Below are 15,742 nucleotides of genomic sequence, written 5' to 3' on the forward strand. Positions count from 1 at the left end.
TGAAACAAGCTCCCAAGGCTTGGTATGATCGGTTTAATAGTGTAATGACAAAAAATTGTTTTACTTCATGGTATACTGACAGTGCCTTATTTGTCAAGAAATCTAGTACATGAATCATGATTTTATTGTTATATGTTGATGACATGCTAATTATAGGAGATGATACCAAAGAGGTTAAAAATATCAAGTTTATTTTAAAAGAAAAATTCGAAATGTCAAACTTGGGATTCTTGACATACTTTTTAGGTATAGAGGTTGCCTACTCTCTCAGGCGGTATTTCTTATCTCAAACTAAACTTGCATATGAGATTATTGATAGATTTGGAATTGCATACGATAAAATCTATGAGACTCTTGAAGTGGTAGCAACCAAATTGAAGATTGATGATGGTGTCCCTCTAAAAGATCTCACTCCATACAAACAACTTGTTGGATCTTTGATGTATCTTAGCATCACAAGACCGGATATTTCACATGATGTTCATGTTGCAAGTCGATTTCAACATGCTCCTACATCCGTTTATATAAGTGCAATTCTCAAAATTGTCAGATACACAAAGAGAACCATAAATAAGAGAGTATTTTTATCTTCTTCTTCTGAATTAAACTTAATTGCTTATACTGACTCGGATTGGGGAGGTGATCCAAATAATCGTCACTCCACCACTGGTTTTTGTGTGTTTTAAGTGAATCATTAATTTCTTCAAGGTGCAAGAAGCAACAAAAGGTGTCTCTATCATCTACTGAGGCCGAATACAGAGCTATGACAACTACACCTATGAAGATTATTTGGATTCGCCAGCTATTGGAAGATATGGGGGTTCACATTCAAGGACCTACTAAGCTATGTTGTGATAACAAGAGTGCACTATATATTGCTAAGAATCATACTTTTCATGAGCGTACGAAGCACATCGAGATGGACTGCCACTATGTTAGAAAAGAATATCTGAAGAAAGTTATAGATTTGCCTTATGTAACATCAAAATATCAACTGACTGACTTTTTCACTAAGGCGCTTCAATTTCCTTCTTAGCAAACTTTCGGTCATTGCACCGTAAGTTTGAGGGGGGTGTTAAAATTATGTAGACTTTATGTAAATACATATATATATATATATATGACTATATGTATAGATATACTTCTCATATACTTTGTGTATGATGGTATATATATACATACATATAGTTAAATATATATGTATTTAGGTTGTATTTGTATTTTCTTTTTATTTATTTTTTCTCTTTTTTTTACCTTGTATTTTTCTTTTTCTGTTTTGGTCAAAATAGGACTTTGACCAAAGGGTTGACCAGCCATTGGACTAGCGCCAACGGCTCGATTTAGAGCCGTTGGACTAGCCCCAACGGCTAGACAGCCCTCCTCTTATGTATAAATAGAGGGGAATATTCCCCTTGTAATTCAATGCTTTTGCTAAGCATTTCTTCAATAAACACTATATTTTTTATGCGTTTGTGCATTTGAGATCATTTGTAAATGTTATTTTGTGCCTTTGTGCACATATTTTCCATCGTGATTGTTGTTGGTTAATCGAGTCATTTTTCGGACTTGATTCTTTTTCAAGTTTGAAGATATTTTCACACATCAAGCGCTGGGAATCATGTTGTGGTAGCTGATCCCTTCCATGTTTCAGGTTCATTCTGCTGATAAGATCATTGAACTATTAAATTTGGGAAACAGCAGGAGAAAAACAGAAAGCACTGAAGCAAATGCCACATCTTCACGGTTAGTATGTGATGAGTGTGCCTGGTTGCATTGGCAAATGGATAATTCTTTTTCTCCCAAATAAATATTTAATTGTCCGTTTGTCCAGCTGTCTGTACATCTCTATGATATATAATTTGTAAATAGAATGCCTTTCTGTTAGTTGCCTGCAAGTATTATAAATTGTAATTCAGGTTAGTACACGATCTTCCTTAGAATATACTCGTGGATGCTGAAGTGACTGAAATGTTAAAGGAAATGCTCATGTTCAACAGTTCACATGCTGTTTTGGAGATCACTGTCAAAAGAAAACGGAGAAATCAGTACCGTGCTCAAGTTCTACGTGGAAAGCTTGCACTAGTTGATCTTGCTGGCAGGTGAACAACTGCTTGATGCAAATTTCACTCATGTGTCTAGTTTTCTATTATTTATTATGCATCTGTTTGTTATTGTTTTCTTCTTACATACAGTGAAAGAGCATCTGAAACAAATATTGGAGGGCAAAAGCTTAGAGATGGTGCAAATATTAATCGATCTCTTCTGGCCTTGGCAAACTGCATTAATGCACTGGGAAAGCAGCAGAAGAAGGGTCTTGCTTATGTCCCCTATAGGAATAGGTATCAAAGTTTTATATTCATCACTTACCTGGACCCTTTCATGAAATAGTCCAAGTTTTTTCTTACAGCAAGTTGACACGTATTCTAAAGGATGGTCTCAGTGGAAATTCTCGTACTGTCATGGTTGCTACAATATCACCTGCAGATGACCAGTATCATCATACTGTAAATACTTTAAAATATGCAGACAGAGCAAAAGAGATTAAGACACACATCCAGGTTTGTTTTACAATATCATGCAATCCTGTGGGATGGAATTATTTACTGCCCTATGCATTAGTCAGACAGCAGCTTATCTGGCATTTGGAATAATTTGTTTCATTTTAAATATTTCTTGTTCTTTAGAAATGGAGATGATGCAAGAATTACTATTTCATTTTCAAAGGAAAAAAAGGAAAATCTATTTGCAAATCATTCATTTTTGGTGGGGATGCTTCCTCAGCTGCTCTATCTAGATGAGGTTTGGTTGGTTTCACAATGTCAGGGAATCCTGTAGGTTGGAATTATACACAGCAGCATGTCTGTATTTCATTTAGATAGGTGTTCTTTAGAAATGGAGATGATGAAAAAAGTGCTATTCGTTCTGAAAGAAAAAGAGGGGAATCTCTTGGCAAACCATTCATGTTTGATGAAGATGCTTTCCTATGTAATGTGGACACTCCTAAAAGGGCATCATACCCGTGTTAGTGCAGGTGCAATATGGGGACATAGCTTCCCCAATGTCAGGTGCTGTCAACCGTACCTGGGTCCATTTGAGTCCGAAACTGGACTTGGTCAACCCTTGATCATGTCCAGTATCTATATATATGTGTATGTATAGGGTAATACATTTGTGCTAAATGAGACATGCTAAATGGTTTTTTTTGGGATTTTTTCATTTTATTTTTAAATTCTGACTGTACAGATGTGATCTATGACTATGTACTATTTTATAGGGATCAGCTCTTGAAGCATTCTATTCCGACACATTTCGAGGCTCTAAATATCATTTTTTTCATCAAAAACACATGATCCAGGTGTAGATTCCTAATAAGTCATGCCCAACACATTTATGGGGTCGGAACCACGAGAAAGCACCGGAAAAGTTGGGAAACCCATTTAGTATGTTTCATTTAGCATATTTCATTTAACAAAGATGTATTATTCTGTATATGTATATGTGTGTGTTATCCGTACTGTAATGCCCCAACATTTTAACTCAAAAATAAAGGATTTTTTTTTATGCAAGGCCTTATTGATGACATTGCTCCAACCGAACTAAGTGTAATGCCCAAAAATTCTAAACTTGTAATTTTTTAGGAAGAATTTGAAATTTTAACAATCAATCCCTTTTCAGAGTTGAAAACTATAATTCAGTGGTAGAAAAATGATTGGAAAGAATAAGTTGGCGAACCTTCGGTAGATTACAAGTGAAATTCCCATCCAACAAATTGGGTCCATATCTTCATACATTCCTTCAAAACCATGAAGATTGAAAACAAAGTTTTATGTAGAAAGAGTTATTACAAAAAAAACCCTTATACAAAATTACAAAAATATGCTGAAGTGCGAATAATAAAAAAAGTGGATTGTTGATATCATTGCGTCATCGCGGTATAGTCTGCAACATCAGTCTATTCATCATATGTATCTCATAAAATGGGTCAGACTCATGAAAGCTTGGTAGGTGCATTGATATCAGACAAGACTAATATATGCGTTATCATATTTCACAATCTCCAGAGGCGAGAATAACCGAGGGATGCATCTGAACTTCTGTAGAAGTCAATGGGATCTACCATATATGATAATATTTATTGCCCAATCCCCTAACTCTGATGACCGGGGACGCCGAGCCATTGTCACTCGAGGAGCATAATTGTTAACAACTTGTCCATTGAAGTTTGTACCTCATATCCTCTCTCTTGACAAAACCAAAGGATGAATGAGTACGTCAGGTCTTATTTTATTTGACAACCCATTCAATATGCTCTGGTTTTTTAAACCAAATCGAGCATCTTGCATGTGAAAGCGATCATATCTGTTTACGTGATTTTTCCATAATATGGAGCAATGTAGCACAACAAGGTTTGTCACAAACCTCAAATTCATTCATCATCGTACGAGCATGACGTGCATGTCTGATAGTACTTCAACGATGAGAATGAGATTGGTTTCTCAGAAAGAACCCCCAATCACAACACTGAAAACCATGATTTTTCGCGCCTTAGGCTGAGTGAATATTCGAGTTATTTGGATACAAAAAGGACCTGACGTACGTACAACCGAAGGCTACAAAGTTGAAGTTTTTTCGTTATATTGGTTCAAAGAGAATACTCAGTTGTGAATGCCTCAGTCATGGAAATCTTAACTTATATTAGAGTTCAAACCATGTTGGAAGGGTGTTTCAAATAACACTCCAACGCTTGGAAAATGTCAAACAAGAACGAACACAACAACTTTGATGTATAAGAGCATATAAGATTTATTTTGTTCGTAGGGTAAGCAATGCATGTGTATGCTGAATATCACGAACATGTGAACGTAAAACACTTGTTTTATTTTATGAGACATCAGTGCATGCAAACTTGAAATCTTGCATGAGAAACCTTTTGAAGATTAAAGCAAAGATGCACAAATCTGTGTCTTTAAATAAATACTGGCATAATTTAAGTAAGCTGAAAGTACGCAAAAACTGCGTACTCTAAATAAATGCGCACATAATTGAAATAGAGAAAGAGTATGCAAAATTACGTATCCTCTATAATTATATATGTATATAGGATACATATATATTAAAATAGAAGCCTGTGTACATAATAGCATGACGACAAAGTAAATAACGTAGAGCAGGGTTCGGTGTGTGAAACCATGCATCGGGTTAAATAAATTGCATAAGCAAGGCCCGATGTACGAAACCGTACATCAAGCTAAGTAAATTGTGTAAAGCAGGAACCTGTGCATGTTACGACGAGGCATCAAAAGTAAATAACGTAATTTAAATGAGTCAAGAATACGCAAATCTGCGTCCTTGAGTTAAAAGCGTGTGTGTATATATATATATATTTGGCATAAATATAATACATATATATCAGAAATGTTTTACCGTCGTCATCGTATGCAACTTTCCCCTACCTCGGAGCGTAGATTATCAATTCATTTGTGTCTCTGTAGGCATGTCGAAGGTACGGATTATCGTTTGTTGCATCGATATGGTGCACTAAAAAAAGTTTTTATCGCACTATGTAAGGAACAAGGTTAAGTTCTTATATTAGCGAAAGAGGCAACAATTGCGTTGTAGGGGTCGAACCTGAAACCAATTCAAGCTGACCAGATCGAGCCAAGCTCAATTCAAGTAATTGAGGCGATCTCGACGGCTAGCCGGGCTAGGCCAAGGAGAACCGAGCTGGGCTCAGTTCTAGCAAAGCTCACCTATAACGCTTCAATTTTTTCAACTTGTCAACCTTTGAAAATATTTAGAGGGAATCTTTCAAAACTCAGAGTTTTCGATTTCAAAAGTCAGCGGAAACAAATTTTCGTTTGAAAGAAGATCAAGTTGACAAATTCTGGGCACGTTAGCGAAAAAACCAACAATAACACATTAGCAAACGGTTGGTGGGCCAAAAAGTATATATATATATATATATGTATATATATATATATATATATATATTTGTTTAAATTTTCAGTTTGTACAAATTTGGGGGTTTAACCCCGTGAGCAAAAGTACAAGAAAAAGCCAGAAGCGAGCAGGTAGCCAGGATGCAGGTAGAAAGTGTGTGAGATCTCGAGCCATGCTATATCGTGCCATCGGTTGTTAGAAGCACCTATTTGTCACCTGCGCATAAAATCAGTTTCACGAAAACTGGTAGGTGCGCAAAGAAAGACAATAAAGAACAAAGGCTGAAACAAAGCATGCTCACAGGATAAGCAATTGTTGAAATTAATGGCAAATTAACTATGCATGCAATTGTTTATGAACAATTAATTCTACAAGAAGAGAGTAGCTAAGCAAATCAGAGTAACTATCACAGATCAAGCACAGTAAGCAGTATATGCACCTCAAAATATACAACCAAACAGTAGTGTGAACAGGATATTATTAGTTTCTATATTATCTGGCCTGTGAGTACACACAAACACGAAACGTAAAAACAACCGAGATCGGTCTGAGGGTTTATTATGCTATGTATTTTATTATACCCCGGATAGCTGACTCAGTCCCCTCCTAAAGGGACGGCCTGTGGCCATGAAAGAATTTCCCAAAGGCATTCGTGGCCTATGGATGCATCCAACTTCTGCAGAAGTGCCTGTAAATTACCACCTAGGATAATTACGATAGTCCCTTTCCCCTAACTCTGATGACTGGGGAAGCCGAGTCATTTGCCCGTGGGGTGGTCGTTAATGACCTGTCCATCGGAGTTTTGTACCATCCATCATGTCTCTTGATGTACCGTAAGAGGCGAATGAGCCCGACAGGGGTTTCTTAACCGCCACTCCATTCTACATGCTCTGGTTTGTTAGACTCATTCAAGCATCTTGCCTGTGAAGGCGCAATATCACTTTTTGTGTGTTTCAGCAAATGCGCTCAGTGCACACTTTAAGGTTTCATCGACCTCTTGAGCTACTTATCATAGTACACTATAATGTCCCTATCAAAGGGCACAACTACAATGGTAAGCATGGGTGTCCCAAAAGATAACCCAACACAGAATCTGCAATAAGTAAATCCATGCTCTGTCTTTACAACAAAGGTAACGTACAAACTGAGGATCATTGCAGATCCATACATTTTTTCCATGCAACTCGACTCGGTGAAGCTAGCTGCATCTAGCAGAATACAAGGAAAAGGCTAGCATAGCTATGCCACTGTGCACTCGAGAAGGCTGAAAACCTGTACAAAGGAAAAACTCCTCGAGATTGATGCGCCGATACTCGATTTCGTGTCTTTTCGATAAGAGCGAAAATCGGTATGCACAACCGCATACCCTGCGAGGCTTGCCTAAGTGGTCTTAAGGGGCAAGGGCTCGCATCGAGCACGACAACACAAAAAGAAACAAGAGAAAACATAGATGCAATAATAAGTGCTGAAAGTAAAGGCATAACGTATATGCAGAAAGGTACAGGCAAACAGGAAATGTAGAAACAAAATGCGGAATGTAAAGACAAAAATAAGTGCTAGAAAGTAAATACAACACGCCTAGAGAAATAAATGTAGGGAAGTAATTATCTTCTGCTTTTCCATGTTTATTCATTTTGTTTTAGCATTTTGTTCATTTATAGTCTTTTCGTGCAACTTGCCCGTACCTTAGGGGTTTACAAGGCTGCGTGCGCCTACAAGTATAGTTGATGACAGACTCGGGCCGTGGGGCGTGAGCGTGCTTCGTTGCGCAAGCTGCGAAGAACAAATCGTTAGAATACAAGTTAAGGTTCTAAAGCCCAGGTGGCAAGGGCTTGGCCCCTGCTGAAAAACATCGAGGCAGAGGGGAGAGGAAAAGTTCCCCCCTGCCTGATGAAGACATATAGAGGCAGGGGGCGGAGCCCCCCCTGCCTGACAGAAAACGGAGAGGCAGGGGGCGGAGCCCCTCTGCCTGACAGGAAATCACAAAGGCAAGGGGCTCCACCCCCTGCCTGACGGAAGCGGAGGCAGGGAGGGTCCGCTCCCTGCCTGCTTGGAAAAATCACAGAGGCAGGGTGGCTAGTATCACAGAGGTAGGGGACTTTTCCCCCTGCCTGATGGAACCACGCAGAGGCAGGGGGCTCCGCCCCCTGCCTATTGGAAAACCCGAGCAGCATGAGCCAAGCCTCGTGCCAGACGGGAGGAGACGAAGAAGACAAAGAAAGAGGAGAATGAGAAGAAGACAAGGGTGAGCGAGAGAGAGATATACCTAAGAGGGTTGGTGGGGTTGCGTCGTCGGGGAAGAGGGTAACGAAGAGGGAGGGTCGGCGATGCTATCGTCGCCTGCTGAGGTCGCCGATGGCGGTGGTTGCCGAGAGAGAGAGAGAGAGAGAGAGAGAGAGAGAGAGAGAGAGAGAGAGAGAGAGAGAGAGAGAGAGATGGGGGCCGTACAATTAAAAAGAAAAACCCCCTATAGGGGGTTTAAATAGGGAGGCAAGTGGGGGGATGTCGATAGGGGTATCAACATCCCTGCGCGGATCCAGGATCCAACCCAATGCTTTGGGTTTGAGACCCAAATTTGGATTGGGTTGGGTCTAGTAGGACCCAACTCAATCCTCTATTATATATATAATATATCCAAAAAAAGCCAAAAAGGGTGTTTTGGATTTAAATCTTTCAAAGATCCAAATAAAAAACAACTTTAAAAGAGAAGTTTTTAAGAAGAGGTTTATAGATCAAGTCACTATTGGATTCTGATACCAACTCGTGTATTTGTTTTTAATTGGTTTGAGTCAAATTCTGGACTCTAATTCAATATGGATCTTCTTTTGGATCCAAGATGATTTGAGGTTGGATCCCTACCTCATGGATCTCGACTTATGCCATTTTGGTTTTCGAGTGCTCCGGATCTCCCAAGAGCTCCGTTCTCTCTTTTATATATACTCTGAACCCAGACCTGGTCCACTAATGGGTATGAGTCCTTGTTATAAGCTTTATAAGCTCTATAAGCTCAGATCTATACTAAATTCAAACATAGTAAACCTAGAGATTCAGTGAATCTCTCGAATGTCAAAAGTACCCTCAAAACTTGGTTTCATGGATATCGATCTATGTGGATCTTCTACCAAGATCCAGATCCATAATGCGTTTGATTAAGCTCCAAACATTTTTAACATCCAAAGTTCATCGATTTATTCATAGTTGATGAATTTCATAAAAATACTGGAATTAAACACAAACATTGTGGACTTTACATCCTACCCCTCTATAAAGGATTTTGTCCTCGAAATTACAGAGACTTAAGTTATACAAATAGGTTAGGGTATTTCTCCTTAATGTTTGATTCTGGTTCTCAAGTGGATTCCTCAATCCCATGGTGTTGCCATCAAACCTTAACTAAATAAATGGTTGATTTTCATTGGTCTTTCTTCAAAAGTTAGGTCTTCTCGAACGTCCACGTCCTCATATTGAATGACGTGTAACGGGTTGTGAATGTATTTCCTTAGCATGGATACGTGAAAGACGTGAATTTGTGCATACTAAGGAGGCAACACTACACGATCTTAGTTGTCAAAGACGCTAGGCGGAGCCGAGGCGGTGAGCTCCTAAAAAGACTAAGCGAGGCCTAGGCAGACTAGGCGGTACCCCAAATAAATTTTTTTAAAAAAACATACAAAATATGTAAACAAACTACTAAAATTAATAACAAACATGTATATAACATAAAATCGATCAACAATAAGCAATAGACAAATAATATGTCAAACACTGTAACACAATTATATTACATAAAAATAGTCAAATAGATAACTTGTACGTTTATAGATTATATATGAATTAAGTACACTGATATGTATATATACAATTAAATATATAATATAAACGCATAATATTGAAAATTTATAATATATGTTTATGATATGTTAATATATATAATTATATACAATTACACAAAAAACATATATATGTGTGCAACTGTTCATTAGACCAAGAGACTACCTCAGCTAGGCTGCCTAGGCGGCACCTAGGCTCCGCTTTTGACAACCAAGCGGAGGGGTGAAAGGAGGAAAAAAAAATAAGGTAAAAAAAACAAAAGAAGAAAATAAGAGAATAAAAAAAGAAAGATTTTGGGGCGGGAGGAAGAAGAAAAAGAAAAAAAGAAAGAAAATAGTTAAAAAAAATTATAAAAATATGACAACTATGTCCCTATCGCTTAGGCATGGACATCGTAGGTAAAAAAACGGGTCCCTACCGCCTAGACCTATAAGCCTAGGCGGCCTAGGCACAACTTTTAACAACTAAGCACATGGTAGGCTGTTCCACCGATCCGATCTAAGATTTCAAACGGTTCGTTGTATCTGAAACTTAGCTTTTCCTTTTTCTCGAATCGGAAAACACTTTTGGTCGGGGATACCTTGGCAAACACCCTATCTTCGACCAAAAAAGTGAATTTTCTACATTGTTGATCAACATAACTCTTTTGTTGACTCTGGGCAGTCCGCAGTCTTTCTCGGATCATCTGAATTTGTTGAGTATAGTACTGCAGTACAATTGGCGAGTCCATCGTCCGCTCGCCAACTTCGTTCCAATAGATCGGCGATCGAAAGGGTCTCACGTACAATGCTTCATATGGAGCCATCTTGATGAAGGCCTGTTGTAACTGCCCTCAGAACTAAGAGGTGAAACGTGGGTCACGATCGGAGATGATCGAGAATTGTACTCCATGTAATCTTATAACTTGTCTGACATACAGCTCCGCCAGACTTTCCAACGATTGGTTGATGCGTATTGGTAGGAAATGAGCAAATTTGGTGAGTCTATCAACGATCACCCAAATCACGTCTTGTTATTTTCGAGTTCTTGGCAGACCCACAATGAAGTCCATGGTAATGTCTTCCAACTTCCTTTGTAGAATCTCCATTTGTTGCATCACTCCGCCAAGCCTTTGGTGTTCTATCTTGATCTGCTGATAGGTCAAGCATTTTGAGACATTAGTTGCCACATCTCGCTTCATACTGTTTCACTAATATTTTTGTTGAAGATCTTTGAACATCTTCGTGCCTCTTGGATTAATGGTGTACTTGGATTTGTGAGTTTCCTCAAAATTTTCATATTTCAACTTAGGGTCATTTGGAACCCCATGTCGATCTTTCATCTATAGTTTTTCATCCTTTTTAAGACAGAAGGAGGTATCTTCCTTCTGGGCTCGAGCTTTCAGCTTCTCATAAAGCACATAATTTTTCTGTCCTACATTTATCCTGGCGAGTATCTCGGGTTGGATAGTAAGATTTGATAATTTGATATTACCCTTGTTAATTGCAAACGGCCCCCATGCGACAAAGTCTTCAATTAGCTTTCATTCTGTGCATATAAGGCTGGTCAAAACACCTAGAGTTTTGCGGTTGGGGCGTCGGCTACAACGTTCGCCTTTCCCGGATGATATGAGAGGATAAAGTCATAGTCTTTTAGGAACTCCAATCATCGTCGTTGTCTCATATAAACTCTTTTTTAGAGAACAGGTACTTGAGGCTCTTGTGATCGGTAAACGCTTCGAACTGTTCTCCATACAAATAGTGTCACCAAATCTTCAGCACGAACACTACTACTGCTAATTTCAAATCATGAGTTGGATAATTCCTCTCGTATAATACCCTATATTTTTTTGAAAATTCTGACAAATTATAAATGCATACAATGATGAATATTTTTATGACCTATGTTGTGATTTTCGAATGCATAGTTATGACCACATCAAAATTTCAAAAACAACAAAAATGATTTCATCAAAATCGGAATTCGCACGAGCTCAAGGCATGCCCAACAACACTAAGGGCAAAATCATAATTTTGAAGGTCTATTTTATGATTTTTGAACCCGTGATTGCATTCATATAGAAATTCCAAGAAGAACAATTTTGATTTTGTCAAAATCAGAGTTGAAATGCATTCATAATATGTTCGGCAAGCTTCAAAGGATAAAATAGTAATTTTCAACAAATTTCGGGGTTCGTAGCAACCATAAGATCATAATCATCCATGTTGACCAAGCTCACTCAACTGACTAATCATTTTTTTTATCAAATTTCTACTTTTAAAGAAAACATTATTCATAATTTAAGTTTTTCATTTTACGTTAAATGGAATTAAGAAAAGACATAGGATCTAGTTAGTAAAATACAACTAGATATGGATTTGAATCTTACCCAAGATCCAAATCCATCTTCTCTCCCCTCCCCCCCCTCACTCAACTGACTAATCATTTTTTTATCAAATTTCTACTTTTAAAGAAAACATTATTCATAATTTAAGTTTTTCATTTTACGTTAAATGGAATTAAGAAAAGACATAGGATCTAGTTAGTAAAATACAACTAGATATAGATTTGAATCTTACCCAAGATCCAAATCCATCTTCTCCCCCCCCCCCCCCCCCCCCCCCCCCCCAAAAAAAAAAAAAAAAAAAACAATATACGGTTTCTTTCCCATAGTTTTGACACACTTTAACAAGTGTTAAATAAATTAACACTTGTTAAAATGGAACCACACTCGTGCACTCTTCTTCCTCTATTTAAGGCCTCACCCCTCCTCTTTTTCACTCATCCTTAGCGCTCACGACCTCCACCCAACTCTCTTTCCTCTCCTCTCTTACCTCATCCCTTCCTTCAGCCCTCTCACCACTACCAGTGGTGGCTGCACCATCAGCCACCCATCCTTCAACTCTAGCCCACAACCGAGCCCAACTCAGGGTGAGCCAGACCACCCTCAAGCTCGCTACACCCAGCCACCTGACCACCAAAACTAGCTCAGCCCACTTAGCTCGTCGAAACTTGAGCCCACCTAAGTTTGGTCTAGACCACCTAGTCCTGTTCAGTCTCCCTTGACCCAGTTTTCCCCCATCGCGGTTCGATTCAATTCGACTACGCTCGTCAGAGTTAAGTTTTGGAGGAAAATTCCCCTGGGATATTTTTGGTCTCTTGTGGATATGCTCTATAGGGTAGGTTCCTATACCAAATGCTCGTAGTTCGATGTTAAAATTCATATTTGTATGGCACTTGTACTTGCGTATGACTTGTTTATATTTCGATAACCTCACATGTGTTCGATATGCAATATAAAATAATGTATGTTTTCGCATATAAAATACATAATATATATATATATGGATTTCGTTGGAAAATACCTTCTATATTCGTATCTCTCAAGAAAATATGCTATCAATCATTTTTGGAGAAATATATTAGACGTGTTCTTGTGTTCTTTTATGCATAAAATAATTTTATTCACATGCCTTGGTTTACAATGAGTTGGGGTTCGATGAAAACCCATGAGGTGCGAACTTGCATCAACCTATGAAAAATACATGCACACATAATAAATGAGTGGTTATTCTCTTTCACAGACAAGTTGCTCGAATGGGCTAAATGCGCCAGAGCAATACCGAATGGATTAGGTACACACGAGTGAAACAAAATAGAGTGGTTACCCTGAACGGGCACTTGGGATTACTGAACCCTGATATCTGCCTATTGTTTTGAGACACAAGAAATGATTAATTCCGTTAAAAAGATAACTCTTATACCTATTTAGAGCGGGCCTACTTTGGAGAGGATAGGTGATACAAACCTTGAGTGATTTTGATATGTTTCTGGGAGCAAGGCATCCCAATGGTCTCCATTTACTCATACTAGAGGTTAGGGTTATCAACGTATCCTAGGTGATAGATCCCCAACTACTGCAGTAGTTTGAGATGCATGCATATTGAGTTGGAGTGGCCTTTGGGGATTTCTTTCTCGGTTACAAACCATTCTCCTTAGGATTTATTCAGCTAGTCATTCGGGATATTCTCGACTGGTACGACGATGAGTGGCTTTGCGAGTACCCGCAGGGAGAATTAATATCGAAACAAAGACCTTTTGAATCACACATTTTAAGATGAAAATATGCTCTGGTAATAAAATGCTTGAGTGGACATTTGCATTATATTAAATGCATGAGTGATCATTTGTATTATATTAAATACTTGAGTGATCATTAAAATGCTTGAGTGGACATTCGTATTATGCTGAATCTATGAGTAGAAACTTGCAATAATAGTTGCCTAACTCAATAGTAGAACTTAGGGTTGTTGAACCCTACAGGTATTGAGTTTGACCGCCAAAGAATAATGTTATGCATAAAATAAAAATATACCTGATAATGCAATCGATTAAATATGTTCTTTTCTGTACTTATGAGCGTGACTATTGTAAATCATACACTTTCTTGTAGAATAAATCTATCTGAAAACTATTGATAAATTGTGACATCTGAGTTGCACAAATAGATATAAATTGTGGCACCTGAATATGTTTTTAATATCCTGAGTTACTTGAAATTGGTATATACCTATTAGACTATCACAAGTCTGACCCTTTTTATCAGCAGATTATTGCAAGTAAAGACTACGACACAGAGCAGATACGGGATGCTGCGACAGTGTCGACCAAGCCAATCATTTTCCTTTCTCGGGCATTGAATTAAGACACAACATTGTAATATTGGTTTTGTAATATTTTAAGTGATACCATTCTTTTGAATAAAAGTATTTTATTTGTGTCATGTTATCATCTTTTGCATTCAGTATAATCATTTTTGTTTGCAACGTAACCCGCCGAGGTTTTGAACCTCTCTATTCCCAAATGTTTCCACTGACAATTTTAATAAAGAAAGATTTTTTTTTTAAATTTTCACGGGTTTTCCAAGGGTTGAAAATCTCGAGGGCGTTACATCTCGTGAATCTTCAGTTGTCATGAGGTATAAGTGATAACCTTCCCGTTCTTTATCAGCACACAACTTAAGCCTGTTCATGTGGCATCAATGTATATTATTTAACCACCCTGAAGGCCAGAATAGGAGCGGTTGTGAGTCTTTTCTTTAATATATGAAAGCTATCCTCACACTTGTCGTTCCATTCGAACTTAACTTCATTATTTAGGAGTTTAGTCATATGCAGATCCTAAAAGTCTTGGATAAATCTTCGATAATATCTGTTCATCCCAAAAAAACTCTGGATATCTCGAACATTCTTCAGTTGCTCCCAGCTTAGCATGACGTCCTCCTTGTCAGGATCCACAAACACCATTTTTTGAAAGAGCTAAAACTCGTACTTGGAGAACTTGGCAAACAACTACTGCTTTTGCAAGGTCTCCAAAACAACTCTCTAAGTGTTCTCGATATTGTTTCAGATTTTTGGAGTACACAAGGATATCGTCGGTGAATGCAATCACAAAGGTGTCCAAGTATGGCTTGAACACCCTATTTATCAGATCCATGAAAGTTGTAGGCGCATTGGTGAGTCTAAAAGGTATTACAATAAACTCATAGTGCTCGTATCTGGTTCGAAAAGTCATCTTTAAAATATCATCATCCTTAATTCTGAGTTGATGATACCCAGATTTAAGGTCGATTGAGAAAGCCTTAGCTCTCCGTAGTTGATCGAACAGATCTTCGATACAACATAGCGGGTATTTATTTTTTATCGTGGCTTGGTTGATCAATTAGTAGTCAATGCACAGTCTTAACAACCCTTCCTTTTTCAAGAACAAAAATGGTGCTCCTCAAGGCGACATGTTTAGCCAAATAAATCCTTGATCCAGCAACTCTTGCAACTATTTCTTGAGCTCCTCAAGCTCTACTGGCACCATCCGATATGATGCTTTAGAGATTGATGCGGTTCCAGGCAACAACTCGATGTTGAATTCTACTTCTCAAAGTGGAGGAAGTCCTATCAATTCTTCTGGGAACACATCAAGAAATTCCCAAACTACT

The 15,742-nt window shown here is 38.2% G+C and overlaps 1 protein-coding gene across 2 annotated transcripts in view; it reads left to right on the forward strand.

Moving 5' to 3' along the window:
• The window catches only part of LOC149849219 (P-loop containing nucleoside triphosphate hydrolases superfamily protein), a 166,764-nt gene that overhangs the window by 131,757 nt on the left and 19,265 nt on the right, over positions 1 to 15,742 (forward strand). For both annotated transcript variants that reach the window (XM_090013733.1, XM_090013741.1), the window contains exons 7-10: positions 1,652 to 1,743; positions 1,998 to 2,099; positions 2,193 to 2,339; positions 2,408 to 2,558. In XM_090013733.1, coding sequence (XP_089869859.1) covers positions 1,652 to 1,743; positions 1,998 to 2,099; positions 2,193 to 2,339; positions 2,408 to 2,558 — 492 coding nt within the window. The remainder of the gene's footprint in view (positions 1 to 1,651; positions 1,744 to 1,997; positions 2,100 to 2,192; positions 2,340 to 2,407; positions 2,559 to 15,742) is intronic.

The sequence above is a fragment of the Nuphar pumila genome, chromosome 1 (assembly GCF_984573655.1).
Source record: "Nuphar pumila chromosome 1, dmNupPumi1.hap1.1, whole genome shotgun sequence".
NCBI classification, from domain to species: Eukaryota; Viridiplantae; Streptophyta; class Magnoliopsida; order Nymphaeales; family Nymphaeaceae; genus Nuphar; species Nuphar pumila.